The 27,982-nt window shown below is 45.5% G+C and overlaps 1 protein-coding gene across 1 annotated transcript in view; it reads right to left on the bottom strand.

The window, feature by feature from the left end:
- Positions 1 to 1,329: 1,329 nt before the first annotated feature.
- GRHL1 (grainyhead like transcription factor 1) overlaps positions 1,330 to 27,982 on the bottom strand; it is a gene marked incomplete at its 3' end in the record, with an annotated part of 36,684 nt that continues 10,031 nt past the window's right edge. The window contains exons 8-15 of the mRNA XM_080615506.1: positions 15,140 to 15,298; positions 10,457 to 10,508; positions 8,036 to 8,175; positions 6,594 to 6,631; positions 6,405 to 6,493; positions 4,383 to 4,468; positions 2,597 to 2,661; positions 1,330 to 1,444 (exon numbers count right to left, since the gene is read on the bottom strand). Coding sequence (XP_080471632.1) covers positions 1,330 to 1,444; positions 2,597 to 2,661; positions 4,383 to 4,468; positions 6,405 to 6,493; positions 6,594 to 6,631; positions 8,036 to 8,175; positions 10,457 to 10,508; positions 15,140 to 15,298 — 744 coding nt within the window. The remainder of the gene's footprint in view (positions 1,445 to 2,596; positions 2,662 to 4,382; positions 4,469 to 6,404; positions 6,494 to 6,593; positions 6,632 to 8,035; positions 8,176 to 10,456; positions 10,509 to 15,139; positions 15,299 to 27,982) is intronic.

Raw genomic sequence — 27,982 nt, 5'->3', positions numbered from 1 at the left:
GAGCAGTATCTGGGGCTATGCTCAGATTGCCTGCTACTAGCTGCCTTTTTGATCTCTCCACCTCAGCAGTGGGTCAATGCATCAGGAAGCAGTTACAAGCCCCTATTCCTTGCTAAAGCTTGGCCTGATGAGCTGGGATGCCACCCTCCTCTCTCAAAAGCCTTGCCTGAGAACTTCCAGCTGTTGACATCCTAGGCCTTGCAAGTTGGCTCCAACCCATGAGTTCATCCAGCCCAAGCTGCTGCGGACAGTACACTGCTGCTGAAAAAAGCATCCACCCTCCAGGAGACCTTCTTCCTGCCCCCAAGATTTGGAGATTTCCAGGAAACTGCATCTGCTCAGCTCTTCTTGGAACCCAGCTCTCAAGACTCAGCCCAAATGACCTCCCAGGGCAGCAGTACGCAGCAGTTCCAGGGCTAAAGGTCCCACGAGGAGGACTGCCATCGCCTGGCTGTGCAGAAGCACTTGGGAGAGAACCAGTACCTTTTCCTTCCACACAGGGAGATCTATGTTGAACAAGCAGGTCTCTTGTGCCTTCTATGAACATACAAACATGTGCTCACCTTTGGTGCACTTTAAGGGTTTGTCCATTTTTAAATAGCTACGTTAAATATCTGTTTTCTCTGTATATGGCATCCTTTTAGATGGGCTTCATTGCATATATTCACGGTATATACAGAACACCATATTTTATATATATTATATATCAGTTGTATGTACACATTTACAGACCTTCAAAAATATATTGCACTTATATACAATATAGCTTCATCTGATGAGAGTTCACACAGTTACTAAGGTGAGTTCTTCATAAGCAAGGCAGTTTTACATTCCCCCCCCAGTGACACAAGTGATTTCAACAGCCTGCCCTGTTCACAAGTAAACATTAGAAAGACTTTTCTCCAACCTGCACACAACTCCTACTACTATCAGTGAGTAGTTTTGCAGTTCTACCTAGCAGAAAACAGTCCAATAAAATGGTATTAGCTGATAACGGGCTCAAACATGGCTACCAAATAGATAAATAAGATATCACCACTCTAAAAGGCCACCTTCCAGGAGTTTTCCCCTCCTGTATTTACTAGTGTTTTATACATGCTTTCTTATTTAATTGCTGATTAAGGTCATGATAAGGTCATGAGCACTACAATGTTCTTTGGAAAGAACAAAAACACACTATATTAAGCAAAACCACTGCTCTGCTCCCCAGAACAAGTCAATACCTGGCTTTCTTCTGGAGAAGGTGATTAGTGTTTTGCTCAACATACTGAATTATGGGAAAATGTTCACTTGAGACCTTTGTTTAAAATCCACAGAGGATCTGTGATCTTAGATCTCAGTCAGAGTGAGCTTGTAAGATCCTCCAACTTCTTCAATCTGCAACTGGAAGGTATCTTCATTAGAATAGTGTTTCACAATGTTATCGTCCATATTGACCAGAATCCTGGAAAAACAAAATAGGTCAGGGATATATTATAGATCTAAATGTGAAAGACAGCAAAGGTGCCCTGAAACCTCACAAAGCCCGGACTGTCCTGGGGTAACACAAGATCCCTGCTAACCTCTCTCTGCCTCATTGCTTCCTACAGTAGATCTAGCTGACTTTTCCCAAACCTGCCATCAATGCTTACAGCCCCTCTTCTAGGATTCAAACAAAAGGGTTAAATCTGGCTCCCGGACGAGGGAGAGACATCATGGAGCTGGCAGAAACCCTTCTGAACTGCAGACTTGGGCACAAAACACTACAGAGCTTGCTGGGAAGAAACCTCTGATGTTTGACCACCTTATTCATGTGCCAGAAGGACAAATACCTGTGTGTTTGTGTGCACGCACACATGTGAGTGTGCATGCACACACAAAGCTGTCCTTTGCAGTGGTTTACCCACCATCAATTCAAAACGTTTGCAGTTATTCTGCTATGAAAACACAACCCTTGAAACTACATTCCTAGGGTGATTAAAGGCCGTAATTTTCTGGCCAGAGAGGCACTGGGGAAGGGGTGAGACACACAACTGACTTTAGAGAAAAAGAAAACCAAGAAAATTACTGAAAGATTAAAAGGAAAACCAAAAGTGGACAATGTTCAGGAAATCAACTATTCACACTAAAAAATACAGACGGTGGAGTGTGGCCTCTGTGGGGAATGGGCACTTCACAATAAAGTTCTCATCAATTTAGCCCACAAAAAGACAACCAGGCTTAGCAATTGTAGCCAAATGCAGACATAGCAAGTCCAGTTAACCACTGGAACACATTAGCATCGGTTGAAGTAGGTTCTTCACCACTGGGAGTCTTCAAACAAATGGAACTCTTCTTCCTCTGACATGATCACTCTGGTTCAAATAGCAATAAACTCAGAGAGATTCTATGACTTGTATTTACCCAGGAAGTCAAACTGCTTGTTGCTATGGGACCCTTCCGGTGTTCAGCTCTATGAATGAGGTTGGAATGTGGGTACATGGCACGCACACACACATACCACAACCAGCATTTGCATACGTGCAGTGCATGGAGGAGTTTTGAAGCAGCTTTGCCTACAGGTTTGAAAGAGAGGAGTTCATGTTCTCAGACAGCTGCTGTGTAGGAACATACTCACCCTTTTTTACATTTTTTGAAGATCTTCCCTATTTTATCAAAGGGCACGTCATACTTGTCAGAGATCTGGAACAAAAGAAAGCGAGCACTGGTGAAGCAAGCAGGCTGCTGGCATTGTCTTCCACTTCCTATTTTACAGAAAGGAACAAAAAAAACCCCACAGGTCTGCAGATGAAAGCAACTGCTCTGCCCTATAAAGGCAATACTAAATGCTGAACTATAGGATAAGCCTATAGATGAGAACCCCTCCCCTGCAGTTTGCCAAATTCTGTGCAAAAAAATTAACCATGTTCTAAACCTGGCCACTGACCCCTCATCCAGCAACCTGCCCCACACCAAAAAGCCCACACACTAAACACCCCACATGCTGGTTCTCCTTCTCTCTTGGTTCTGTTCTCTTAGCACACCAAAACCCATTTGTAATTCAGTGCCAGAGGGATCAAATGAAAACTAGTCATCACAGCGGCTGGCGCAGGAAGAAAACAGCACCAGAGTGAAGACCTGTGCAGCTAAGGACACAAGCTGGTCAGAAACTCCTCCTTACCCAACAGGATAATCTTTGAATGAGAAACCACAGCCACTCACCATGGCACTTCACCATACAAACCTCCAGAACTCAGGAGGTCAGTATTACTTTGCCAAATGGCTCTGTCGAACCAACACAGCAAGAACCAAACCAAAACACTTTCAGGATGTAAAAGCACAGGGGGTTTCCTCCAAGCTACAGTTGTGAGCTCTTGGTTCCCTGCTTTAAGAAGTCCCAAGTGAAACAATTCACCCTTCAGGACCACGAGGTAAAGGAGGACTTCATAGCCTTTAATCCCCCTACCTCCAGCCTGCCTGCGCTCCCACAGCCAGGAAAGAGACAGCCTCAGGTTACAGACACATCTCTGGGTCCCAAAGCTACTGGCAAAACCTGGCCGTACAGCTTCAAAGCCTCCATCCTCTGAGCATCAACAAGGCATTAGTCACAGAAAGAGACAGCCAGACACGTCAGCCTTGAGCTCGCGCCAAACATTACAGCATTCCTCGGCATTAAGCTCTCTGTTTCCTCTGCAGCACTGCAGCAGCAGGGACAGTGGAAGGCTATTTTGGAAGCCAAGTAACAGACAGTGATTTCACACACATGTGCACTGATATATAAAAGTCTTCAGGCGCTCTCAGAAGCTGGGACAGCACCTTTTCATAAGCAGGTTATGAAAGGGGAGGGGAGCCCCCCGAGACAACCCACACCACTGAACACATTCTGGATATCACTCTGTCTTCTTATGAAAATACCCTCTGACATGAGGGACATCCACAGTGGGAATCTGTTGACAGTTTTTAGATGCAGCTAGGAAAAGACCTACACAGCTGCTTCTGCAGCTTGACCAAAGCAGAGCCTGCATAAGAAGCAAGCCTGGAAGACTCTCTCTCCAGCAGCTCCTGTCATTTTGGGACTATCTCATGTACCAAGTCAACAAGCTTGACACACTTGGATTTTCAGGAAGGCTGAGAAACACCTTCTTACACCCAGATCCCACAGATGTAGGATAAAGTACTTAAAAGGGAAGCTTCCTCAAGTCCTTTAATAATGAAGTAAAGTATTATTTACATTAACGTTCATGTTATTGAAAGGAAATCAGCCTTATGCTTCTTAACCAGAAGAGCAGGAATACATGGACAGAAGCTGCAACTGAAAGTCTACCTCCTATGACTGCCCAGTATATGAGGACTAGATAGCAAGGGATTATACTTGCTTTTTCTCAAACTGAAGGCAAAGGCCGTAAACCAGCTTTGTTACTTACCGCTTCCATTAGACCTTTCAGAGAAGGTGTCTTTAACATCAGTGCATCGAAGACTTCCTCTGACTCTTTTCGCACATAAAGCAACACTGAAAAGCAAATTGGAGAGAGGAGTTAACGGCATAACTGCTCCTCAGAAAAGATGTGTATATGATAGTGGCTAAGCACACATGAACATACACTGAGGATCTTATGAAGAGATACACATAAGTACATTCAGCATACATTGAAGATCATATCACAAACATGCATAGCTAGGTTAGCTCAAAACATGCTTTTGCACACAGAAATACTGCATGCTCAAGCATCTTTATTGTCAAAACAACTTTAAATCTCTATTTGATATTTTCTCTATTATTTGGGAAAAAAAGGTGTTATTTGAAATACAGAAAGGAGAAATACAAAACACAGCTTTGAGAGTCTCCTGTCACTCCTTATCTTACAGGTCACTTGCCATAAGGCTTTTTATATCCTAATGTGTGGGTTGTATTTTTAAAGGGCAAGCATTCAGAACCCTTGTTATGTTTTCCAAACTAGTATTTGTCTTAACATTTTTCTGCACTTTGAAGCAAGAAAATATGATTATAGCATATAAGCATTATAAGCAAAATGATTTGACAGATGCTGCCACAGCAGGTGAAGCCATCCTGGCCACCTCCTCATTTTTAAATAACTTATTTGTACAATCCTCTGCTGCTCCTGTGCTGTCTCATCTCCCTTCCTCCCCCTTGCCATGTTTCAGCAATACTCATACCGCCACTGCTGACATGCAGTGCAGACTTAGCCTCCTGCTAGGAGGGGAATGACAGTGTAAAGAGCCCAATGAGGTAAGCATCCCTAGCGTTCTCAAGCTAGCAGAGTCATTGTATGTAACATCTGTCTCATTAAAAACTGCATTAAGGCTGAGGAATAAGCCATGAGAGCAAGAAAGCTTCGACTTAAACAGCTTTGCTGTCTTTAATCCATCTTCTAATGACTAGGTATTACAGCCTGGATTGTTTACAAGGTTCACCAGCCACAGCTTTGACACACCTGCAACATGGAACAATTGCTGGCATTTCTAATTGACCAAAGTGAACTCAGGGCAGCACAGCACCTCGATGGATTTCCTCTGCTACAGGAAGGTTTAAAAAAAGGACTGTAGGTGTAAAAAAGGCAGGCAGCACACACACAGCACACACACTCAGATACAGCACAGGTCAGACGACACACCAGCCAAAGGTGACAGAATCCCATAGGTCTCATTTTGTGGCATACAGCAACAAGAAAAATGAGGAAGTAATTTCCTTTTATAAAACAGAATTTCCTTTTATAAAATCAATCCTTCCTTACTAGTTTATCCAGACTACAGAACTGCAGCCCCATTAAGATCACTCATAAGATTTAACCTTTTCCACATCACAAGTTTAATCCTCCTGGTTCTTTGTACTGGTCCTTCTACACATAATCATCATCAGGCAAGTAATCCTCTGTACCAACTCCAAAGGGACCTCTCACCTCCTTCCACACCACCACAGCAACATCCAATCCCACAACAAATTGCAAAGATCAACAACAGGTTAAAAATAAGCAGAATGTTCTCTCAGTTGGGCTCTCAGCAGCCAGCAGCCCATTTCCCAGTACTGGTTTTGCAGGTTTTATACCCAGAACAATTCTTGGCGTTCATTGCTGGAAGTCCTAGAGAAGGTTTCCAAAGAATTTTGTAGAGGATTATGCGATGAATTCTCTCACCCAATCCACCAAGGAGATTGGTAAACTGCTCACTCTCCTCCAAGCCTCTCTGTTACAGGTTCAGAGCCAATTAGTGTCTGAATTGGCAGAAAACCCCAGAAATTCTGACACTGTAGAAGATTTGTGGAGCTGAGCTACATCCTGATGTACAAACCCTATCACTAGTCAAAGCCAGAATAATCAGGCTGAAATAGACTCCAAAATAAACTAAAAAAATTCTTCAACCTCAGATGCATCTCTATCATGATGGACAAATATTCCAATAATTCAGTCTCTGAAAGAAGAAAATAATACCTCTTTTTGGTTCTTCTATTCTGGCCATCTTATTTGGAGTAGCGATAAAGTCCTCTTCACCAATATAGGCTCCTCTCTTCAGGTTGGAGCTGTCATTGACAGGGAAAAAAAGTTACTGGTACAATTACAGGGACTTATCCCACTGTCTGAGAGCAAGACATCAGTAGGCTGAAGTAGCAAAGCTCTTACCTTTCACCCTCCAGTTCTTCTGAAGCAACAGGTAGGACCTTTTAAAACAAAGGGGAGATGTTTATTGACATATGCAGAGAAACACATGGTGAAATTGCTAGCGAGTACCTGATGTGGTACCCAGTCCTCAGAAAACACAATAGGCTTTGAATGCTACAGAACAAAGTTGCCTAAGGACAGACCCATTAGCTGGTGTAACACGGTCTTGTCAGCAATGCTCTCCCCATCCCTGTAAGTGCTACCTGTTAATATAGCAACATAGCATTAGCTTTGTTTGCACTGAAAAGTCATTGGCATAAAACCACCATGCTGCATCCAGCATGAGAAGAGGTTTAACAGCACTGAGTTAAAGGACAGGGAATCCCTGATCCCACAGCAGGGACAGGCAGATGGCTCAGTCACCCAACCCTCTTGTAAGCACATCAGTACAGGACTTAGGGGAAACCAAGGGTGTCAAGTAGGGAACCAGTCACAACCACACTACTAGAAGTAAGAAGCTCTGGTCCAAGCAATAAACATTGGCCTTCATTGTAATACACAAATAATACTTGCAGTTAGGGTAGTAAAAATTTTATCCAGAACTAGATTTCATTTCTTACTATCTTTCAACCCTGTAAAAAATGACACTTTGGCTCAATCTTTCAAAAGCCAGTAAGCATCTTCTTTATCTTTTTTGATAAAGGCACATTAAAGGATCTCAAATGAGAGACACAGGAACACACAAGAGCTAACCAGCTTTCTATCTGGACTGGCGCAGTCTTCTGACAGACCTCAGTGCTAGAGCCTTTGTAGGACACATGCAGGAAAGTCAGCCTCATGGGCACAAGTTTATTCTCCATTCCTGCTAAGACTTTAGGCAATACTCTTAAAAGGTGAGGGCTGGATTATGTTAGAGGGTGCCAGAACTCCCAGCACAGCAAAGTCCAAGATTTTGAAACTTGGTTGCAGTCTCATTTTTTCCCTTCCAGTTTCCTGTCAGCTGGGACTTTCCAGGAATGCTGAGGCAGGGCACTCTGGCAGCGGATCACAGAGCCACACACACCCTTGCCAGTTTCGCAGAAGGGATTTTCACCCTGCAGCAGGAGGCTGGAGGAGCCCACTGTCTGCAGCAGCGCACCAGGAACCAAATGGCCTCCACAACAGGAAACCGGCCTGCAGCTCATTCAATGAACTCTCAGTTGGAGATGCTGTGATAAAACCCTTTCAGGTTCATGGAAACAGGAGTTCATAGAAAGATGATTTAATCAGGAAACATCCCCAGTTAACCCCAGCTAACATGTCTAGGAGCAACATCTCTTGCTCACATGAGACTCACCCTGTGTTTACAGCATCGATGCAAACAGTCTGGCATTTCACACGTGTGTATGTACACACAGCATCCCAGGCTTTTTCCAAATATATCCCATACCCTCCTTATCCCCGCACTCATGAGCCTTACTTACATGAGCCCCACGCTGAAGATTTGCAAAGTGAACGTCAGGAATGAAAAGGACAGGCTGAGTGTCTAGATCCATGAAGGGCTTGAAGATAGTGATGTCCGTGCGTTTGTGTGAGGGAAGCATGGGCACTTTGACATCAGAAACTGCAGAGACCAAAGATTGAAACAGAGGATAGTAAAGGCACTGACAGGGCTGTGGCTTTCCTACATCATTTAAAAGTCACATACACTCTTGGACAAGGGTACTCTGTAGTCAGGGTCAAAGGGAGAAGCTCCTGTGATAGAGGAGTCTGAATCTCGGTTGTCTACCTCTCCGATGAGGGCCTGGATCCTGAGGAAACAGCTTGTTTCACAGAGTAGGACAAGTTTTCTCCAGTGAGCTGCTTTGCTTCGTTCTGATATCAAACTGTGCTGGAGAAAGGTCTGACCACTCACCCCAAGAGAGGAACCTAGGGTTTCCAGGTACTAAGTAAACCACCCAAACAGAGGGCAAAAGCTAGTCCAAGCCCCTGCTTCTCCCTCATCCTTATCGATTCCCTCAAAATGTTTGCTGGATTTCCTCTAATGGGAAGGCAGAAAGACAACAGAGATAACTTGCAACCCATGTGGTTCCAGCGGGAAGCCTCTCAAAAAGTCAGCACCACAGAAGCACTGTCATACCAGAGTTAGCACAAGTATTGTTTCTTGCAAGACGATACATTTAGAGTTACATTTTGATTCCACATTTCCAAGTTTACATTGTTGTTCATCGCATTGTTCATCCTCATAAGCTGCCAGACCCTAGTTCATCCTCCCTTAGACTCTAGTTCCGTCTCTCACAGAGCACTTGGGCTCTCACAATGGACCAACTGATGTAAACAAGTCACCAAGTGGACAGGCTTCACCCAGAAAGGATGGGTGAGAGTGAGGCAGGAGGTGCCTTAAACTGCACTTCAGATGCACTGATGTCAAACTGACCCCGAAGTGAAGACTTGGTTTTACCAAGTGGAAACATCTCAATTTTGGATCAAGCTACCTGTAAACACGCCACTTCTTATGTCCCCAGTGCAAAATACACTTCTTTTTTTCCCTAAAAAACTTAACTCTAACTCAATCCCTGTAAAAATAACTTTGACCAAAAGCCACAAACTATTTCCGCTGTTGACGAGTCCATGTGCACGTGGCATTTGTGATCCTGGAGCTGGGTACAACAGCTTATGGCTTAAAGCAACCAAAAACTTCCCACACAAGAACTGAACAGCAACGGATTGTACTTTCCAGGAAAATAAAGGTCATATCAGGCTAAGCCCAAGCCCAGGGAATTCAGTTTGGAAAGCAGCTTTTGTAAAATCAGACAGTCCTGGAAGTCTGCATTGAAGCTGTTTGCAATTTTCCTGCCATGACGCAAGGGCTGCATGCTGTAATCTGCTGAGAGCCGCTGGGGCTGCTCCACGTGTGACATACTAACAGTGTGCTAAACCTACCTTTCTTTGAGGAAAAACAAACTGAAAACCCAGCCCTTGCTGCAACTGCCCTTAAGCAAATGGGTTCTCTTACAGCATTTATCTTCTTCTGAAGCTGCTCCAGCAGCCTGTACCTGCTGCGTCAGGAAAATCCTGCCCAGCAAGCTGTGAGGTGCATGCTTGTTGAACCAGTTGGACTGTTAATAGCACAGCTCTGACCAGAACACTGAGCAGAGCAAGTGAGAGCATGCATCTGCCCGGTGCACAGCAGGAACAGGGAGATGCATTAGCCTCTATGCAGCTCTGCTGGTGAATAACTAAGTGATCCAAACACAGGATCTGTTGCAGTCACCTTCAGCAGTTAAAGGAAGGATGCTCAGCAGGAAGAGCCTCCACAGCCTTTACATACTATGCTGCTGAGGCTTTCACATGTGCAGAAACAACTTCTGCTGGAATTACTTACTAAGGACCACTCTGCTCTCTACAAGTGTGTGTGTGCAGGGCTGGGAGGCTGAAAGCTCAGTCCCAAGGCTGCCACTGCCTGGGCAGAGAGTTGTAAACACATCTTTAACTTCAGTTAAACCTAAGTTTAGGATCAAGCTGGAAACATTCGTAACAGCTCCAGTTCTCTCTGCCACTTGGAGCTGCAGGGGGTTCTCAAGTGCCCAAAAATCCCACTCTCACCCTGTCACTTCCACTGCTAAAACACATTCCTGATTGAATATGCAGAAGGACCTTGTCTTAGACAGGAAGGCTATGTAGAAGTGAAGTCCTAACTGACTCAGTATGTTGCAAAACACAATTAATGACTCCATAAGACACTGCTTAAAACAAGCCCTGTTCCATAGGCAATACAAATTCACTTAAGACGAGTTCTACTGCAGAAGTTATTTGTAGCCAAAATGACATCTAATATTCAAAACACTAATGGAACAATTTCTACTTACAGGCATTCAACTGAGAGCTGGGGTCAGTGCACTTGCCTTTTCTTTTGCTTTGCTTTCGCTCTTCATCCCTGATCTTCCTCTCTGCTCCCTGCCAAATGAGATTAAAGGAAGGAGAAAGAAGGTCTTTTTAGGCTTTTTTGTCTTTTTCAGCTGCGGAGGCAGGAGCACCGATTCTTCAGAGCTGCGTTTGCGGAGGTCAGCTCCACGGTACCCAAGCTGCAGGTTTGCCAGAGAGTGCCAACTCTGGGGATGTTTTTACTTTTGAGTCCTGTCATCTAATGAAATCTCCCACCATATCCAAGACGCAAACGCTTTTCTTTCACGTCAGATAAGGATAGGATGACAAAAGATACCTACAGCTATAACAACTTTATAAAGTGTTACATAGATATATATATTTGAAGTATTTAAAACAAAAAATTACAAGTCCCCTCAGTTTAAGAGTTCACTAGATCATCATTAAATCACGATCCCTAAAAGTCACGCCACACCTGGATCACCAAGTGCAAGATACCTTCCTGCACGCCACACATGGAGCTGGTAGCAGTTGTACCACCCTTCACTGCTCCGAAGCTGCAGGCATGCATCATTTTAAGAAGCAGGCATTATTTCTTCTCTTTGTATCGGAGACAGACTATGGTGGAACCCACAGATACCTAACTGGGTTCATGCCTGCATGGTTCCCGGCTCTTCAAACCAAGCAGCAGTGGGGAGAGAGACATATTTTCTGCAAGGCACAGACAGCTGTGACAGAGAAGGGACATGGTTTGTATTGGAATCGTGTTCACTCCTCCAGCTCTGCCCAGACCTCACACATGACTGTGGGTCAAGTCAGGTATGTCATGTTGTTGGTTGCACGAGGCAATAAGCCCAAGTAGATCCCCAAGCATTCAATCCTGGTGCCACCACCAGATCACTGCCCAAACTGATATACACAAGTTCTACCTGTCTCCCAACACCCTCCTGCATAGCAGAGTAAAAGGTAACAGTTATCTGGCCACAGGAAGCCATTATTTCTCATTCCCACCCCTGCAAAGCTGCCAAAACACACCCGCATCCTTGCATGGTGCTTGGGAAGACAAGGTTAGCTATGGCAAAGAAGATGTTAAAGAAGCATGTAGCGATGGGGTGGGAAACAGTGTCTAATGCTGTGCAGCACTGGAGAAGGGCAACAGCCCTCCTAAACTCCCAGTAAATCAACACCCTGTAGGTGACAGGATGTCTATGCCTAGTAGGTAGCAGAGGGCACATCTGCACCAGCATCAAAAAGGAAAATTAGCCTAGATATTTGATATGCATTAACATATATCACCTTTTCTCCCTCACAGCAGAAGGGACACAAGCAGCTTCAGGCAGCTGCTGTGGAAAAGAGAAAAAAATCAGTAATGAAGACAGGCATCGCTAGCTTTGATTGACCCCATAGAGCCGATACAGCCCACTACAGTGACGACATCCCACTTGAACCTCAGCACAGCTGGACCCACACCCCGCTGCAACTTCCCTTACCAGAAGAGTCACAACATCTCAGCTTGACAGCTTTTCTTTTACTATGAGAGTAGGGAGACACTGGCACAGGTTGCCCAGAGAAGCTGGACACTGCCAGGGATGGGCAGCCACAAGGCCAGGCTGGATGGGGCTTTGAGCAATTTGGTCTATTGAACATGTCCCTGCCCATGGCAGGGGGTTGGAAGTGGATGATCTTTCAGGTCCTTTGCAACCCAAACCAGTCTATGATCATGCAACAGAAGGAACACTCTTAGTGTTGCTGTCCATCCACATCAATGCTGCCTCCACCTGCCTTGCACCCTCTGTCCTTCCAACAGCATCTCGCTTGTAACTACCATCTCACAAAAACCTTCTCACAGCACTGCCCATCACTACATGAGAAACAGCAGGTCCCAGAGGACAACACTAACTCTGGTGGGCACCTGGTGTCCAGCCATGGTCAATCCAGCACCATGAGTCAGTACCTGCAGCTGTAAGGACCCAGGTCTGCTCACAGAAGCAAACAAGTGCCTCAAACAAGCATCAGAGTACAGAGTTTGATTCAGTGTGGTGACAAATAGTACTCTGCTTGTTGACCTCTGTCCCCAGCTCCCACTGCCAGACCTGAACAGGATCTGAAAGGCAGCAAACTCCAACACCATTTCTATAAATGCAAATTGCAGAATCTTCAGGCACCAACCTCACACTGGTTGCATGCTCACAGAACAAACAACGGTCAGATTAAGTACAGAAAAATAATCTTTTCTCCTTCCCTCCCTCTTTCAATTCAACTTGCAAAGTATCTGGAGGAATAAAGAGAAAGGGTCAAAATCTCAAATAAAAATCAAAGACAAACTGACATTACTGTATTAATAATACTGTATTATAGTATTACTGTACACAGTATTTCTGTATTACTAGATTTGCTGAAATTTACGGTAGACTGAAATGGTTTCCTTTAAGCTATGTCCTGACTACACATCTGCTCTTTCATTAACCGATTTCTCTTACTAGCAGTGGCACAAGCTTGTCAGTAATTTTAGCACAGCATCAGTAACTGATCAGACAACTTATGGTTAAAAGATCCTCCCCTTCCCTGCACCAAGCCTATACTCACTGGCATTGTACAGAACCCAGGCTGATAACACACCAGACTCCCAGATAATGAAAGAGCTTCAGATAGCACTCTTGTCTCAGTTTCATTTTAGAGGAGAAAAAGAAAAGAAAAATAGAAGAGGCAGGTGGAAAGGCCTGAAAAAGCCCATAAGACCCAAGCTGACCAGGCTCACTGGCAAGTCTTTAAGATAGCTCTGGAGAGCATTCATTAACTCCCTAGAAAATTCTTTGCAGAGATCATCACAACAGAAGCCATCTCAGGAGGCGCTTGAAGGAAGACACGCAAATAGCAGAGTTTGATTCAATGAGGTGGCTACAGGCAGCTTCTCCCAACCATGCAGAAAAGCAGAGGGACCTTGTTGTGGTTTGAGCCCAGCCAGCAACCCAGAACCACACAGCCGCTCACTCACTCCCCTCTCCTTCCTTCCCCTGCTCCCGCAGGGATGGGGAGGAGAATCAAAGGAATGTTAACTCCCACGGGTTGAGATAAGAACAGTCCAGTAACTAAGGTATAACACAAACCACTGCTGCTACCACCAATAATAATAATGATAAGGGAAATAACAAGGGAAGAGAATGCAACTGCTCACCACCCGCTGACCGATACCCAGCCTGACCTGAGCAGTGATCTAGCCCTTCCAGGTAACTGCCCCCAGTTTTTATACTGGGCATGACGTGCTGTGGTATGGAATACCTTTTTGGTTAGTTTGGGTCAGGTGTCCTGTCTCTGCTTCCTCCCAGCTTCCCCTCCTCCCTGGCAGAGCATGAGACTCACAAAGTCCTTGGTCAGACTAAACACTACTTAGCAGCAACTAAAAACATCGGTGTTATCAGCGTTGCTCTCAGGCTAAGAGTCAAAAACACAGCACTGTACCAGCTACTAAGAAGGAAAAAAATGACTGCTACTGCTGAACCCAGGACAGACCTATTTAAAAGCATATAGATGGACAATAAAACATGGGAGAATGAGTCAATAGGATGCTACAGTAGAGGTAGATGATAGAGACTCCCATCTATTTTGGGAGGGAAGTGGTAACAGCATGTGAGACAAGTCTTCGCGGCAGTGTCCTGGGGGATGACAAGGCGAGACCGCACAGTATGGGACCTGAGCAAAGGTAGCACAGGACTCAAGAGTAGGGGTTATGAGCCCATCTCAGACCTGCAGCTGCACAGAGATAGATCTGAGATGTCACTCACAAGGAGTCTGTACTCTGAAAACAATCTGGATGTAAAGAACCAGAGGCCCTAATCAAGTAGGATGCCAGCAAAATAGGAAACTGGTGTGATTCTCAGCAACCAGAAGGACTAGGGAAGTCCAGGCAGCATTTATCCCAGCCTAGAAAGATCTTGGTCACTCTGGAAATACATTGCACATTACTTGCTCTGATCCTTCAAAAGACTCTTCAGGTAGGAACAGGTTACAAAGATTGGGAAATATCCTTTCTTTTGCAAACTCACTTAAGCTTTTACAACTGCTTTCAGCTCAGCTCCTGCTATGTCTCTTTCACAGCTTCTGGTGAACAGGGGCTTTGGGAAAGGTTATTAATTCTCTGTGTGCTAAATCCATTTGACAGAGCAATCAAACTACAGCACCCACCCAACTTGTAAATGGGCTTCATTATACTGCTGTATCCCAGAGACATATGTACAAATTAGTGGGCTTTTCTTACAACAAGTGCACTAAGAATGCACAAAGACATGTAAAAGGAAAAACACTACACAGCTTCAGCAAAAAGACAAGCCTCCACTTGCCCTAATCAATTGCAATGACTTCTCCTACTTGAGAACACTCTGCAGAACTTCCCAGGACTATCGACAGTCTTCTGCCACTGACTGGCCTTTCTCCAAAGTCAATGCTCAAGGACACTTCTCAGCACTCCAGCATATTGAAAACAGCAAATTCATCTGAGGTTACCAAAACACCATGGCATAACCTGAGTCAAGTAGAAGAGGTTGAGCTTTTTTCCTTGCCAAGGCTGAACACAGATGAGAGTTTTCAGGAAGCCAAAACAGCAAGCGGCAGAATTAGGGGAAGAAAAGTAAAATCAAGGAAAAAACGCTGCTAAGCTGTTGACCAACCTCTCCCAAAGGGTCATTGGCACACTGACCCAATCTTACCTTGTCACAGAAGACTTTAATCTGGCAGTAGGCTCTATGGACAGGTTTGTTACTCCTGTTATTGTAGCTATAGGTGTCAATCTGAAGATTCAGAGGCAGGCCTTTAACTCCCTTCTGAGAGGAGAAATCCGTGCTGAGGCAGTTCACAGAAATGAAAACCTGCAGAAGAGGAGAGCAGCACCCATCAGTAGTGACACACAGAGTCCTGGCTGGCTGCTGAGCAAGAGACTACTCAGGGAGTGCTGAGATCTAACTATTCGTCCTTGCACTGCAAGCAGGACCTTCTTTAGAATCACAGAATAGTTAGGGTTGGAAAGGACCTTAAGATTATCTAGTTTCAACCCCTCTGCCATGGGCAGGGACACCTCACGCTAAACCATGTCACCCAAGGCTCTGTCCAACCTGGCCTTGAACACCGCCAGGGATGGAGCATCTTTCTTCTGAGAGATCAAGTAAAATCCCTGAGCAGCAGTACAACATCCTTAATTCTTTATATAAAGCCACTGCAGGGGATAAAGCCACTTTTTCCGGAAGGAATTTCAATGAACTCTTCAAACTTCGTGCAGAGTCCTCCCATCTTTCCCAGAATATTCTGCCCATGAACTCTCCAATTAAACTTTTAGCAACAGGAATCCTCTTACACCCAATTCCCACTGCCCAGTGTCTTACCATAAGAACACAACCATGCTTCAAAAGAATTATGTTACTTTGGGCAAGTTATAGCAAAGCTTTCCACAAGTTTTACATAAGCTGCTGTGAGCACAGCTTATGCGTGAAACTACTTGGGTGGTTTTTGTTGGGTGTTGCTTGTAAGTAATATTAAAACCTTTAAAAAATGTATTAGGCAACACGTTACCTTTAAACACAAGAATAACACCATTATCGCAGTAAGAGTGTTTCAGGGCTTTACGCCTAGAAAGATGAACACTATTTCAAATATTCCTCAATAAGACCTACAATATCCTGTTAATGTTCATATCAAAAGGGAAAGAGAAAAATTTTCATTATTCTTATAAAAATTGAATTGTGGGGAAAATTGAGTGATTTTGAATATAACTAATTTCATTTCATAACTGCTTAAAAAAAAAACCCCAAACACAACCACAGAACAAGGCCAATGCTGCTTAAAAGAACGAAAAAATATCCCTGTGCAGATATGGACAGACCAGTGTACTTTGCATCCACATGAGCTTGCTGAGTGCCAGGCTTTTCTCCCCAGACAGAGTCCTCATTACTGGCACACCTCAGAGGCAGCTACAATGATTAATTACCAGGAATTTATGACCTACCAAGACCTGCAACGGCTCCTCTCCGCCTCATGAATAAAGGCTGGGAACCCAGCCTTCAAAGAATAATCAAAAGCCTTGGGAGCCAGAAGCACCTTGCCAGAGATTTCGCAGGATCACTGCCTGATCACTTACTGTGCTGCTACCACTAAGCACCCATTTGAGTCTCCACAGTGAGTTAGTGCCACCTCCCGGCGCAATCCCGGTGTTGCAAAGACTCAACGTAGGTTTTGAAAAGCTTCTGGGTTTGTGGTTTTGCAAAGTGCTTATCATGGGCTTCTTCACACAGGTTCTGCAACATCCTTTATTAGTTTTAACAAAAGAGGGGAAATGGAAGTGTAATAACTTCCCCCATAGACAGTAGTATGAAAAGCTTGGTGGGGATGGTGAAGAACAGTAGAGGTGCCTTCTCTTGTAATAACATGTCTGAACATCCAAGATTCACATGCAATTTCTGGCAGGCCCTGAGAGCACCGGCTCCTCTCACACCAGCTCAGCAAACAGTCTCACAGCACTGGCAATGCCCCTGCCAAGTCCTGCTTGTGCAAAGGGACAGGGAGATGTGTGAAGAAACAGCTAACTCATGCCCACATGGCATCTGGGCAGAACCCCATCCCCAGCCATCCTGACCTGTGCTACTTATCCTGCAGCGGCCCAAGCCAAGGACACCTTGCAGGGACACCTTGCTGGGTCGGAGGAATCCCAGGCACAGCTACAGGTTGGGCAGAGAAGAGATTCAGAGCAGCCCTGCAGAGAAGGACTTGGGGGTGTTGCTCAATTTGAAAATGAACATGAGCTGGCTTCAGTGTGCGCTCGCAGCCCAGAAAGCCAACCGTATCCTGGGCTGCATCAAAAGGAAGCGTGACCAGCAGGTCGAAGGAGGTGATCCTGCCCCTCGACTCGTGAGACCTCACTCGGAGTATTGTGTGCAGTTCTGGTGTCCTCAACATAAAAAGGACATGGAACTGTTGGAACAAGTCCAGAGGAGGGCCACGAGGACGATCAGGGGACTGGAGCACCTCCCGTATGGAGACAGGCTGAGAAAGTTGGGGCTGTTCAGCCTGGAGAAGAGAAGGCTGTGTGGAGACCTCATAGCAGCCTTCCAGTATCTGAAGGGGGCCTACAAGGATGCTGGGGAGGGACCCTTCTTTAAGGACCGTAGTGGTAGGACAAGGGGTAACAGGTTAAAACTTAAACAGGGGAAGTTTAGATTGGATATAAGGAAGAAATTCTTTACTGAGAGGGTGGTGAGGCACTGGAATGGGTTGCCCAAGGAAGTTGTGAATGCTCCACCCTGGCAGTGTTCAAGGCCAGGCTGGATGAGGCCTTGGGTAGCATGGTTTAGGGAGAGGTGTCCCTGCCCATGGCAGGGGGGTTGGAACTAGATGATCTTAAGGTCCTTTCCAACCCTAACTATTCTATGATCCTATGACATCAGTGCCAAAGGTGAGCCCTTGCTCAATGCCTGTATCCCAGCATCCCAAACCCATGCTGTGCCAAGATGGCATTTCTGAAAACATTAAGTACATCACAAATCATAACCAGGAAAATGATTTTCAAATAAGCTCTTCTCAACCTTGCCCAGACTAACCCCAACAATGGCTTTGCTAGCTTTTATCCACCCCCTTCACTTTCTGCTGCCTTCAGCTTTACAAGGGCATTTTGCTTGCAGCGCTGGAACACACCAGGTGGAAAGCTTCATGGAGTTTGAGGAGCTGCTTCCAGGTGCTTAGAAGCTAGGTAATCAGATGTATGCACAGCCTGAAGAACTGTGTTCCCTAAGCAGGGGGTTTGTTTCTTAAAAGAGCATCAACTCTGGTGTTTGCATATTTTTACATATTACATTTTAAATTTATTTGCCCATCCTGAATATTCACACCCAGCCCTCACTTCTGCATGAAGAAATTACCTTGTTCTTTGAGAAAACCTGCCTGAGCAGCCATGCCAGCAGGTCCACCACACCCTCCCAACTTCTGTGAAATCCCCCATCTGCGTTTCACACCACTGGACACCAGCGGACTCAATGTGCAGCATCAACTACCTCGCAGTTCCCTTGCAAGCAGTGCCACTTTTCTTCTGGGAATGCAGGTTTTCAGTTTTCATGGCTTAGGAGCCTTGCAAAGCCCATGCAGCACACTGGGCTGAAGGTAGAATGGTTGGTCTCAGCATGACAAGACACATGCTGCTACAGTGGAGCTGCACGGGCATCCCATGGGAATTTGGGATTGCCTGTCAGATAACATAGATTAATTATCCTCCTACTTTAGAGTCTCCTCATTTGATTAGCTTTGGCTTTACACAGCTGACTTCATTTTCATGCCATTTAAGTCTTCAGGACTCCAGGCAGGAGATGACAACTAAAACCTAATCACCTCTCTGAAGCAACAGAGAGCCAGCTTGTCTTCTCCTGTCCGTAACAAAGCCATTTCAGTTCAAAAGGATCACCTACTTCTCCCCACCCATCCTGTAACTCCTACTTTTAAGCAGCTTCAGGTTGCCTCAAGTGCCACAAAAACAGAGTTTAAGTGAACAGCTTCTCCAGCCGGGGCTACAACAGTTTCAGCCAGGTGTGGTTTTTGTTCAGGAAGATTTGACTTGTGCTCAAAAAGAAGTGTAAGGCCTAGTGACTGCGGCAGCTACATCCCCACCCCAAAATTGCCAGAAGAAAGAAAAACGTAACCGCAGAAGTTGCTCTGCGTCTTCAGCCTGCTGAGCAAGATTCCTTTTCATGTGTCCAACCTATTTTTCTGAGGGCAGTTCCGCATTCTCAGCTATATTAAGATTTGTTGTTACTTTTAAAAAAAATTTCATCTCACCTCCCAAGATTCGACATGAAGACAGCACTTAAAATAGAGCCTGTCAAACCCTCAAAAGTTACACAGATTTTCTTTAAAACTGAGATCTCTAAAAGGATTAGAAACCTGTTCTCAAGTTACTTTGCTTGTTTGGCACTTAAGCCTTTAGTCTGTATTTGAATCCTATTTCCAGGCTTTTCTCTCCAACCAAAGCCAAGCTTTATTTTCCTTTTCTTTTTTGTTGATTTTTTTCATGCCGTTTTAATTGTTATTATTATTATTATTATTGAAAGCTGAGATTCTCATTGAGACAAATGGCTCCACAGTGGCGAGGTTTCACATAAAACACCAAACAGCATGAAACCTGTGAGCTGGTACCAGCTGCTAACGTCGTCCCCCCCCCCGATATGACATTCACCCCAACAGGCTAGAGAGCCTCCTCCACCCCACGCCAGGTTGGGTTTCCTGCAGCCTTTGGGGCAGACAAGCAACAGCCCAGCAGCACACACCAAAAGACCAAAGGCAGAAGGATTAAAGCACCTCCTTTGGGATCACACTGGATGTCAGTGTGAGAAGAAGCCAGACCTCATGATTTTTTGGTCTGCTTTAACCACCAGACCACTTGTGCCTCTCCTTGCCTGACTGGGGAAGAACACACCACGCTATGTCCACACTACGAGAAACAACCTTTCATTTTAATAATGCAGGAAAAAAGAATTAATCCAGCAGCTCTCCTGCGTGCCCTCAAGGAAGGGCAGCAGAGACAGCCAAGTTCTTTCCACACAGCACCTTTTTCTAACAAGATCTGCCTTTCAAACAAACCAGGAAAAACAGACATAATTAAAGGACAATCAAAGTGCTGCAGGAACCTCGCTGTCAGCGAGATGAAAGATGCCTTTTCTAAATGAAGGCTTGCATACCCAGATCTCTTCTTAGTTTATCTTGGACACTGTGCTCTGTCACACAAAAAGCACCAGCAATTTTGATTATGCCAAAGGCTACATATGCAGCAGCATATGAAATGTCACCTTGTACAGCCCCTTCAGACTCACTGCGAAGCGAAGTTGAAGAGGAACGATAGCTAGGTACACATCAGCAATGTCTGGAGTTCCCACAGCTAATGGCAAGCAACTCAGGTAGCTATTAGCACACCATAAGCCAGTCCTCAGCAAATACAGGTATGGGTAAGACCACAATGGCCATGTAACAGATCTCCCTATCATGCAGTCTTGTACATCCTCCTGGATAAGACCCTGTATGGATGGACTTGGAACTATTGCAGTCTGATCACCTTGCTCCACGTAGTTTTCATTTCAACAGAAGACAGTTAAATTGAATTCACTTCCTATTTATGCTCCATTATATTTTCGTACCCAGAGGATGAAGACATCACTCAATAATCCAAGTCTACTGGGTATTTCTTTCTCTATTGAGCATTCAGATAAAGAACTTTAGCTTTTTTCTAGCACTAGTAGGCAAAATTCTCTTATTTTAATGTTACATTAAACTTAAAACTATCTTTTAAGTTCAATATAGGATGCTTTTGATTTTGGATTACCGTGTTTGTATAGAATACAGAGTTTGGAGCCTACAATACAGCAACCAGGGAAAAGGGAATGCAGCTGGATGCAGTTTTCCCCAGTTGGATATGTTTTCTTCCTGACCTTGGTCAAATAATTTCAATATTCTACCCAGGACACAGTAGGCAAAGGGATTCCAGTGGGTCCTGGGACCATTTTCCCCACACAAAAGATGGATCATCAGACATCCTACGCAATGATCAGCCTGAGGTTATGTGCAGCCCTTGCACAACTGGACTCACTGGACCTATACTGCCTTTTATATTTTGCTTTTCTTTGGAGCAACAAGGAAACCATTTCTGTGGTCTCTGGCCAGGAGGGCAGAAGTCACTGCACAGCTGACTTGATCTACAAGTTATCTTCACTTTTTGCAAGACAAGGGATCATAGAAACCCTCAACCAACCTGATGTGAAGAGGAGCCTCTGAGGCTACAAGCGCAGATTAAAAACCAGAGGAACGAGTAAAGGACCCATCAGGCCTAAATAAAAGGACTTGGGTATAGACCTGAAGACACAAACCAACTCCCTCCTCCTCTTGCCTGCACAGAGTTCCTCAGAGAACTAAGGCATGCACCAACACTAGGGAGCAGCCCAACCTGGCTACCAGCAGGAATTCTGTGAATGTCAATGCAAAGCCCAGCAGCCACCAGGTTGCTTGGTCTCCTGCAGATGCCTGTGCAGTTCAGGGGTATGTAGCCATGTGGTCATAGCACTCTTTGCTGGCTAGCTGAAGGAACGGCCCTAGGACCATATTCCACAAACAATTCATCTATCAGCCCTCAGCTAAAGAAAAAATACCCAGAAGTTCAAAGGCTGTTATTTCAATGCCAATGGCTGAAAGCATAGTTTCTCTAAAGACTTGAGCAAATACAGCCATAAAAGCGAAAAACTAAGGGTCTTTATTCGTGTCCACGTGTGCTTCATCCATGCTGTGAGCTGCCTGGATACAAACCACCTCCAGCCCAAAAGCCTTATAAATCACACCAGCACAGCTCTAGGCCCTTCTGAGAGGCAGAGCTGTCAGCCTGGGCACTGTGCTGTGCTAATGCAGCTACATGGCTTCCAGGATCTGCCCTGGGTCAGGGCCAGGCAGCTTGGAGTGTAGGCAGGGCAAGCACAGGTCTGCCTGCACACATCCGCAAAGGTATGTCCTAAGAAAGCAGTGCTGGGAAGACAGCTCTGTCTTGAAAAGGAGGAGGAAGAAAAACCCCACACTTCGGTGCAGATCACCTGAGAGGTGGCTGATCTTACTGCTCTCACATTCATTTCTTCACCTCCCACATGCACCACAGGTTTTGCATCAGCAGGAGGCGAGCCAGGAAACAGATGATAAAAATTGGGCAACTCATGCACCTGTGGGCTCCCGAGCCTCCTCCTGCCTTTGGGATCGGACGCTCCAAATAAGGCTCGTCTGGCAGATGTGTGATAGGGCCGCATCCGTTCCAGCCCCAGAGTCGTCCTGCTCCAGCCCAGGGGAGTCAATTTGCATTCAAACCAAACCAAATTTGGGTGACTGATACAAAGCACATCATGGGCCCCAAGCCACGCCAAGGAATGTCGGGTGGGAAACAGGACCCAGCCCCGGATAAGAGAACATCCTCTTAGCAAGTTCCCTCCATCAACAAAACAAAAATGAATGGTAATGAAAGGAAAATGCATATTCCTGCTCAAAGAGCAACACTCCTTGTTATTCCAACCTGTTCTGAGGCAAGGAAACACAGGAATGTCTCCACTTACAACACGTGGGAAACCTGGGGATAGAAGTTCCCAGTCCTACTGATGCTTCCTTCCTCCAGCCCCACACACTGATAAGATAAACATGCAGGGCCAGGTGTCAGCTTTTGTTACACTGATTGGAGAGAAAGTAAAAGCAGCAGTTTGGCAAAAAGAGGCAACATGTATAAAAACAAACAAACAAGAAAAAAACACCCACCTAAAAACCCAACATCCCCCCCCCCCAAACAAATAAACCAACCCCCTCAAACAAACCAACAACCCCCCCCCCCCAAACCTGAAAGAATTAAGTCTACAAAGGCACAAAAGTAGCTGAAAAGGAAACATTGCCATTGGGTTTAAAGGCAATGGAGAAAAGGGGGGGGGGGGGAAATCATCTCTCAGTTTTCTCTATAGAAAAATTAACATCAAGAAGACTTTTCTTTTAGCTTCTTTAAGAACTAGACTGTGATCGCCATAGATGGTTGGGGGACCAAACGGGAATGTGGCATTTAGGACACCAAGTTCTGAAGAAAAACTGAGTTGAAAACTTGCTTCTAATTTGCAATGTTTAATATCAAGGGCAGCACATGCTTGTTTTTAAGAAAACCCAGGACAGAGTAGGGAGAGGTCTACATTAAGAGGCAGGTAAGCAATACTTGCTATGACTTTCCTATGTCACTGCTCCAAAGGCTGCATGTACTTGTGCCTCAAAGTTCTTGTGGTCTGCAGCCTTGGCTTCAAACCAATCTCTTTCCTTTAAGTATGTTTGACTCATCACATTTCATAGTTTCATTTCCAACTAGCCAAACCTGTACCTAGTCAATGCTGCTGAAGGTGGCAACACCTTCTTTAATGAGGCATATGACTGCTGCTTCATTACAATGGCATCCATATAAATGCATGCAATATTCATCAATCAAAAAAGATGAAATTCTTTCTACAGTGTACACCAAGTGAGGATTATGCTAGAATAAACTCCTAAAACAAATCAGTGGTGTACACCCAGCCTTACTTCAAGTTGTAGCGAGGGATCCACCCTCTCCAAAAATTGAGCTCATCTGAACAAAACATGAACAAAAAAATCCTGCCCCAGAAGTTCAGTCAACACACAGGGATCTGCCAAACGACCACCCTTGTTGCCCAATCTGCTATTTCAAAAGGCAGCCCAAATCAGCTGCAAGTTTTCTTAACACAGGATTGTTGCACCTTTCTTGGACAAAAGAGACCAAGACAAAAGAAAAAAAACAAAAGGAAGAAAAAAAAAAGAGGCACTCTAATTGCTGTCATTCAGGTTGTCACTTAAAGAGATACCACAGCACCTTCCCTTTGGTGGAAAGGCAGCAAAAAGCTCTACCATGACATTCTCCAGCTTGAAGCACCTCTTACACCCTCATCACACATCCTTTTTTAGCAGAAAGGGTTTTTCACACAGAGCATCTGGCTTACAATGGAGTTTTTTGGAGGGAGGGAGTGGGAGGACAATAGAGCCCTTAATGTGCAGTGACATCACTTTTGGCCACAGTCCCACCATGCAGCCTAAAGCAAGCCAGGCAAAAGACCTCCACGGGGGCCCCTCTCTGGCTGCTGCTGGAAGCAACACTATGTTTCAGGGGGGACACGCTGGCAAACGTGGAGGGGGTGCCCCAGCACAACAGCAGGGTCCTGCAACTGTAGGGACTACAAAATCAGGGCAAGGAGGCTCTTGCAATCACCATGCAGACAATAACTTCCCCTGTTTAGACATAAGGCCCCAACCCTCCTGCTCCACAGGGCAGGAGCTCAAGACAGGATTTGAGCAAAGCGAGATCCAGCAAAGCCAGTTAACCCTGGGGAAACCAATCTGTCCAGATTGTTCAACTGCCACTGACCTGAGAGCAGGCCATGTCCTCAGGCCAGAGTTAAGGGATAGAGAATTTGCTTCACAGCCTAACGGGTAATGCAACGGAGGTAACAGGACAACAGCCAACACCATGAAGAACAGCAGGAAACACTCAGAAGAAATGTACATTTAACTATGCATATACTGTCAACTTTCATTAGAAGACCTCTAATGGATACCAGCCAAAAGAAGGAAAAACTGGGCATGCTGTACAAACCTGGGAAAATACAGTTCCCAGTCTCAAAAACTCATGACCTGAACCTACAAATGCTTCTCCTGATTGACATATGGAGGTCCAAGACACAAGAAGGGCTGCAAGGACAGGACTCCTCTTCCCTAGCTTTAAAACCCCCTGATTTTAAAGATGGCCAAGCCTGCTCAGTCAACAAGGAGGAGCAGGCACCTCCAGAGAAAGCCCCATCTCAGCTCTAGACACCCCATCCCTAATGAAGTCATAGAAGCAAAAGATGACGAGCTTGTGTTCAGACATCTAAAAGCTTCTTTGCAGAGGAACCCCACCTCAACTGTCTGCCCAACACAGCAGACACCCAGGACGGGGTGGGAAAGTGTTTGAAGTCTCCACAAGCCTCAGGGTAACTCCAGCATTACCTGTTGCATGCAAGTGAGTATCAGTTACACATCTTTGTCACACTCATCAGACCATGCTTCCACCCAACTAGAATGGCTCCTGACTGAGTAGCTGTGTTGGCTTTCCTAAATATCCCATTCACAACTCACCAGTTCATCAACTAATTTCCCAGTTCACCATCTCCCCTTTTCTTCTGCAAAGTATGGTGGTCTCCTCATTCAACTGTTCCACTCCCCTGGTCTGTCAGGTGATGGGGTCAGACCTCATCTGTAACACAGGCACCTGGAAGCCCATCTGAATCACTGCTTCCTCACTGTGCAGTGTCTCCTGTCAATCTTTCCAACCCTGACCTCACTTCTCCTTCCAATCTCAGAAGAACCACTCCATCCTTCCCTCTCGAATCCTGGCCTTCCTCCCCATCCTCAGCTTCCTTCACTGTCTCAGGGCAGAAATGCTTTGAATCGTAGGCTCTTTTCTAGCTTGAACACACTCTTGCAAAGGTCACAGACTACTTAACCCACCACTCCTCTACAAAGCAGCTGCTTCTAGAAGCTCCTGTGATGTCTCAAAGCAACAGAAGAGGGCAGAGAGGAGCTGCCAGAAAGAAGCACGCAGCATTTGCTCTGAAACCCACGGACACTGCTTGATCCCAGAGTGGGAAGTGTCTGTCATGCATGAAATACTCTGGTTTCTTCACGCACGTGCTCACAAACAGCACAGCAGCACAAACAGCCAACTCCACCCATGCAGAGCCAGGCCTGCCTAATTCCTCCAGAGCCCAAAGCCCCAGCGCTGCCTTCAGCTCTCCCAGCACAACACAACCGGGACATACCAGTTTGCTGAGGACACCTGGACATCCTTTCCATCCCCCAACTCTGCAGCTACAAAATTCCCTTGCACATTTCCCTTGCTACAGAGGGAGCACATGACTTGTACTGCCTGAAAACCGTGTTTCTTCACCTAAGACATGTATTTTACAAAATCCCCAAATGCCTCAAGGGGACTGGCAAAGCACCCTCTCAGGCAGGTGACACCACCCTGCACAGACAAAGCAGCAGATGTATGATATTCCTGCACACCCCCACAACGAGGGCTGGCACAAACAGGGCAAGTACCCGGTCCCCAGAGCTGCTAGGGGCAGCTTCTTCTGCTAACATGCTATTTCTATGTTAAATACAACACACAAAACCCTGGGTGCCTAAAAGAATTAATTACATCAAAACCCCCAGACACAGAGCCCCATTCACCTTCCATGTTACACTGCTGCACAGGATCAAATCATTCCCACAGCAAACTGGAAGCAAGAGGGAAATGGGAGAAGCAGCAACCCCAGAAGAATCACCTGGCTCTGGACCAGGTAACTCCAGGGCTCAGGAAGCAAACTCCTAATAATCAAGGCTTGTTGGCTGGCTAAATACACCATGTATGTAGCACTGCTGCTGTTATTAAATGTAACACACTATTTATTACTGTGAAGGACTTTCTGTGCATCAGAAACTCAGCTGTCTTTATTCCCTTCTCTCCTCATATACTTCAAGACTATTGGGTTTGGGTTTTTTCGGTTGGGGGAGGGGGAAACATCACAAAGGAAAAAAAAGAAAAGGAAAAGAGAGAGAGCATGCAAGGTAAATGAACCATGCAATAAAAATTGTTGAAATTGGCTCAGACATCTCCTGATAAGATCACAGGAGTTGAGAAAGAACTGCAGCTCTGCTGGTGAGAAATCCAACCATTGACAAAACACATCCACTCAGGGGAAAAAAAAAAAAAAGAAGTTAAACAGACACTTAAACACACAGGGCACTTACTAAAAATGCCAGTTATCTGAACACTGAAGTCTAGAGTATTTTTGTCTTAACATGATTCTGATTGAAGGAGCCAAGGCTTGCATTCTTGGCATCAACAGTCCACTCTGCAGGTCCATACAAACCAGTACTCAAAGTATACGTATCTCACATACTAACACTGAGAATCTGGAAGCAAATTTGTCTCTGCAGTTACAAAACCAGTCTGGCTCACACCTCCGACACCACTTCATCCCACCAAGTTCAGTCCTGAGCTGAAATATCATCATGAAGGTCCTCAGACCTTTTCAAGTTGCAGTTTCACTACAGACTGAAACTACCCACTCAGGGGTCTGTAGAGTATCTGGGCAATAACCACCTCACAGGCGTGGGGTCTGTTACCTGGGGGGGAAGGGATGGTTTTCCTTCGAACAGCCACAGGGTTCTCACACCAGCTCTAAGCCCTGCTCCCGGGTTACCACCTCCTTTTGAGAGCCCTTCCCAAGCTCCATCTATTTGTTCACATAGCGAAGTGCTTTATGTTTCAAAGATCTTGAGCCTTTTAGCATCCTCTAGCAGGTAGGGCCTTCCTGCCATCCCTCTCAACAAGACTGAACCCAAATCTGGTGAACAGAGAAGCCTGGCACCCAACAGCAGCTTCACAAGTAGCGTCACACATACTGCAAGGCGGCACTTTCATCAGCAGCACACACAGCTCCTCGCTGCTACCTGCCAAGCATCCTGAACTTCTCCCACAGAGCTGAAACCTGGCAGCAGTCCCCATACAACTTCTCCCTGTCTGTTTTCTCCATAGCCCCCCTGTGCAGCACAGGGCAAAGCTGACAGTGAGCTCTGTGCAGTGACATGATCCCTTGTGCCTCCTGCAGCATACAGTAGCACACACAGCTCCAGAGGACATTTGTTTTCTGCTCAGAGCTCCAAAGTCCCCCAGGGTAGGCAGTCATTGGTAGTTTTTCCCCATGGTGCTAGCAACTAGTAAGGCCAGTCTCCAAAACTTGAAGGAAACCATTCCCAACTTCTAACAAAAATCCAGGCAGTAATGAAACTTTCTGAAGACAACTGCACTCCAGCAACAAACTGGTGGGGAATGCTTTGGAACTGAGGTGACTGCACTCTGACCTGCTGTCCTTGTACTCAGAAGATGCAGGGGCCTTTTTCAAAAGCTGGAGCAGCTTTAAACAGCTGCAGTTAGC

The sequence above is a fragment of the Psittacula echo genome, assembly GCF_963264785.1.
Source record: "Psittacula echo genome assembly, chromosome: 4".
Taxonomy (NCBI): domain Eukaryota; kingdom Metazoa; phylum Chordata; class Aves; order Psittaciformes; family Psittacidae; genus Psittacula; species Psittacula echo.
This window is presented reverse-complemented; position numbering and strand designations above follow the sequence as displayed.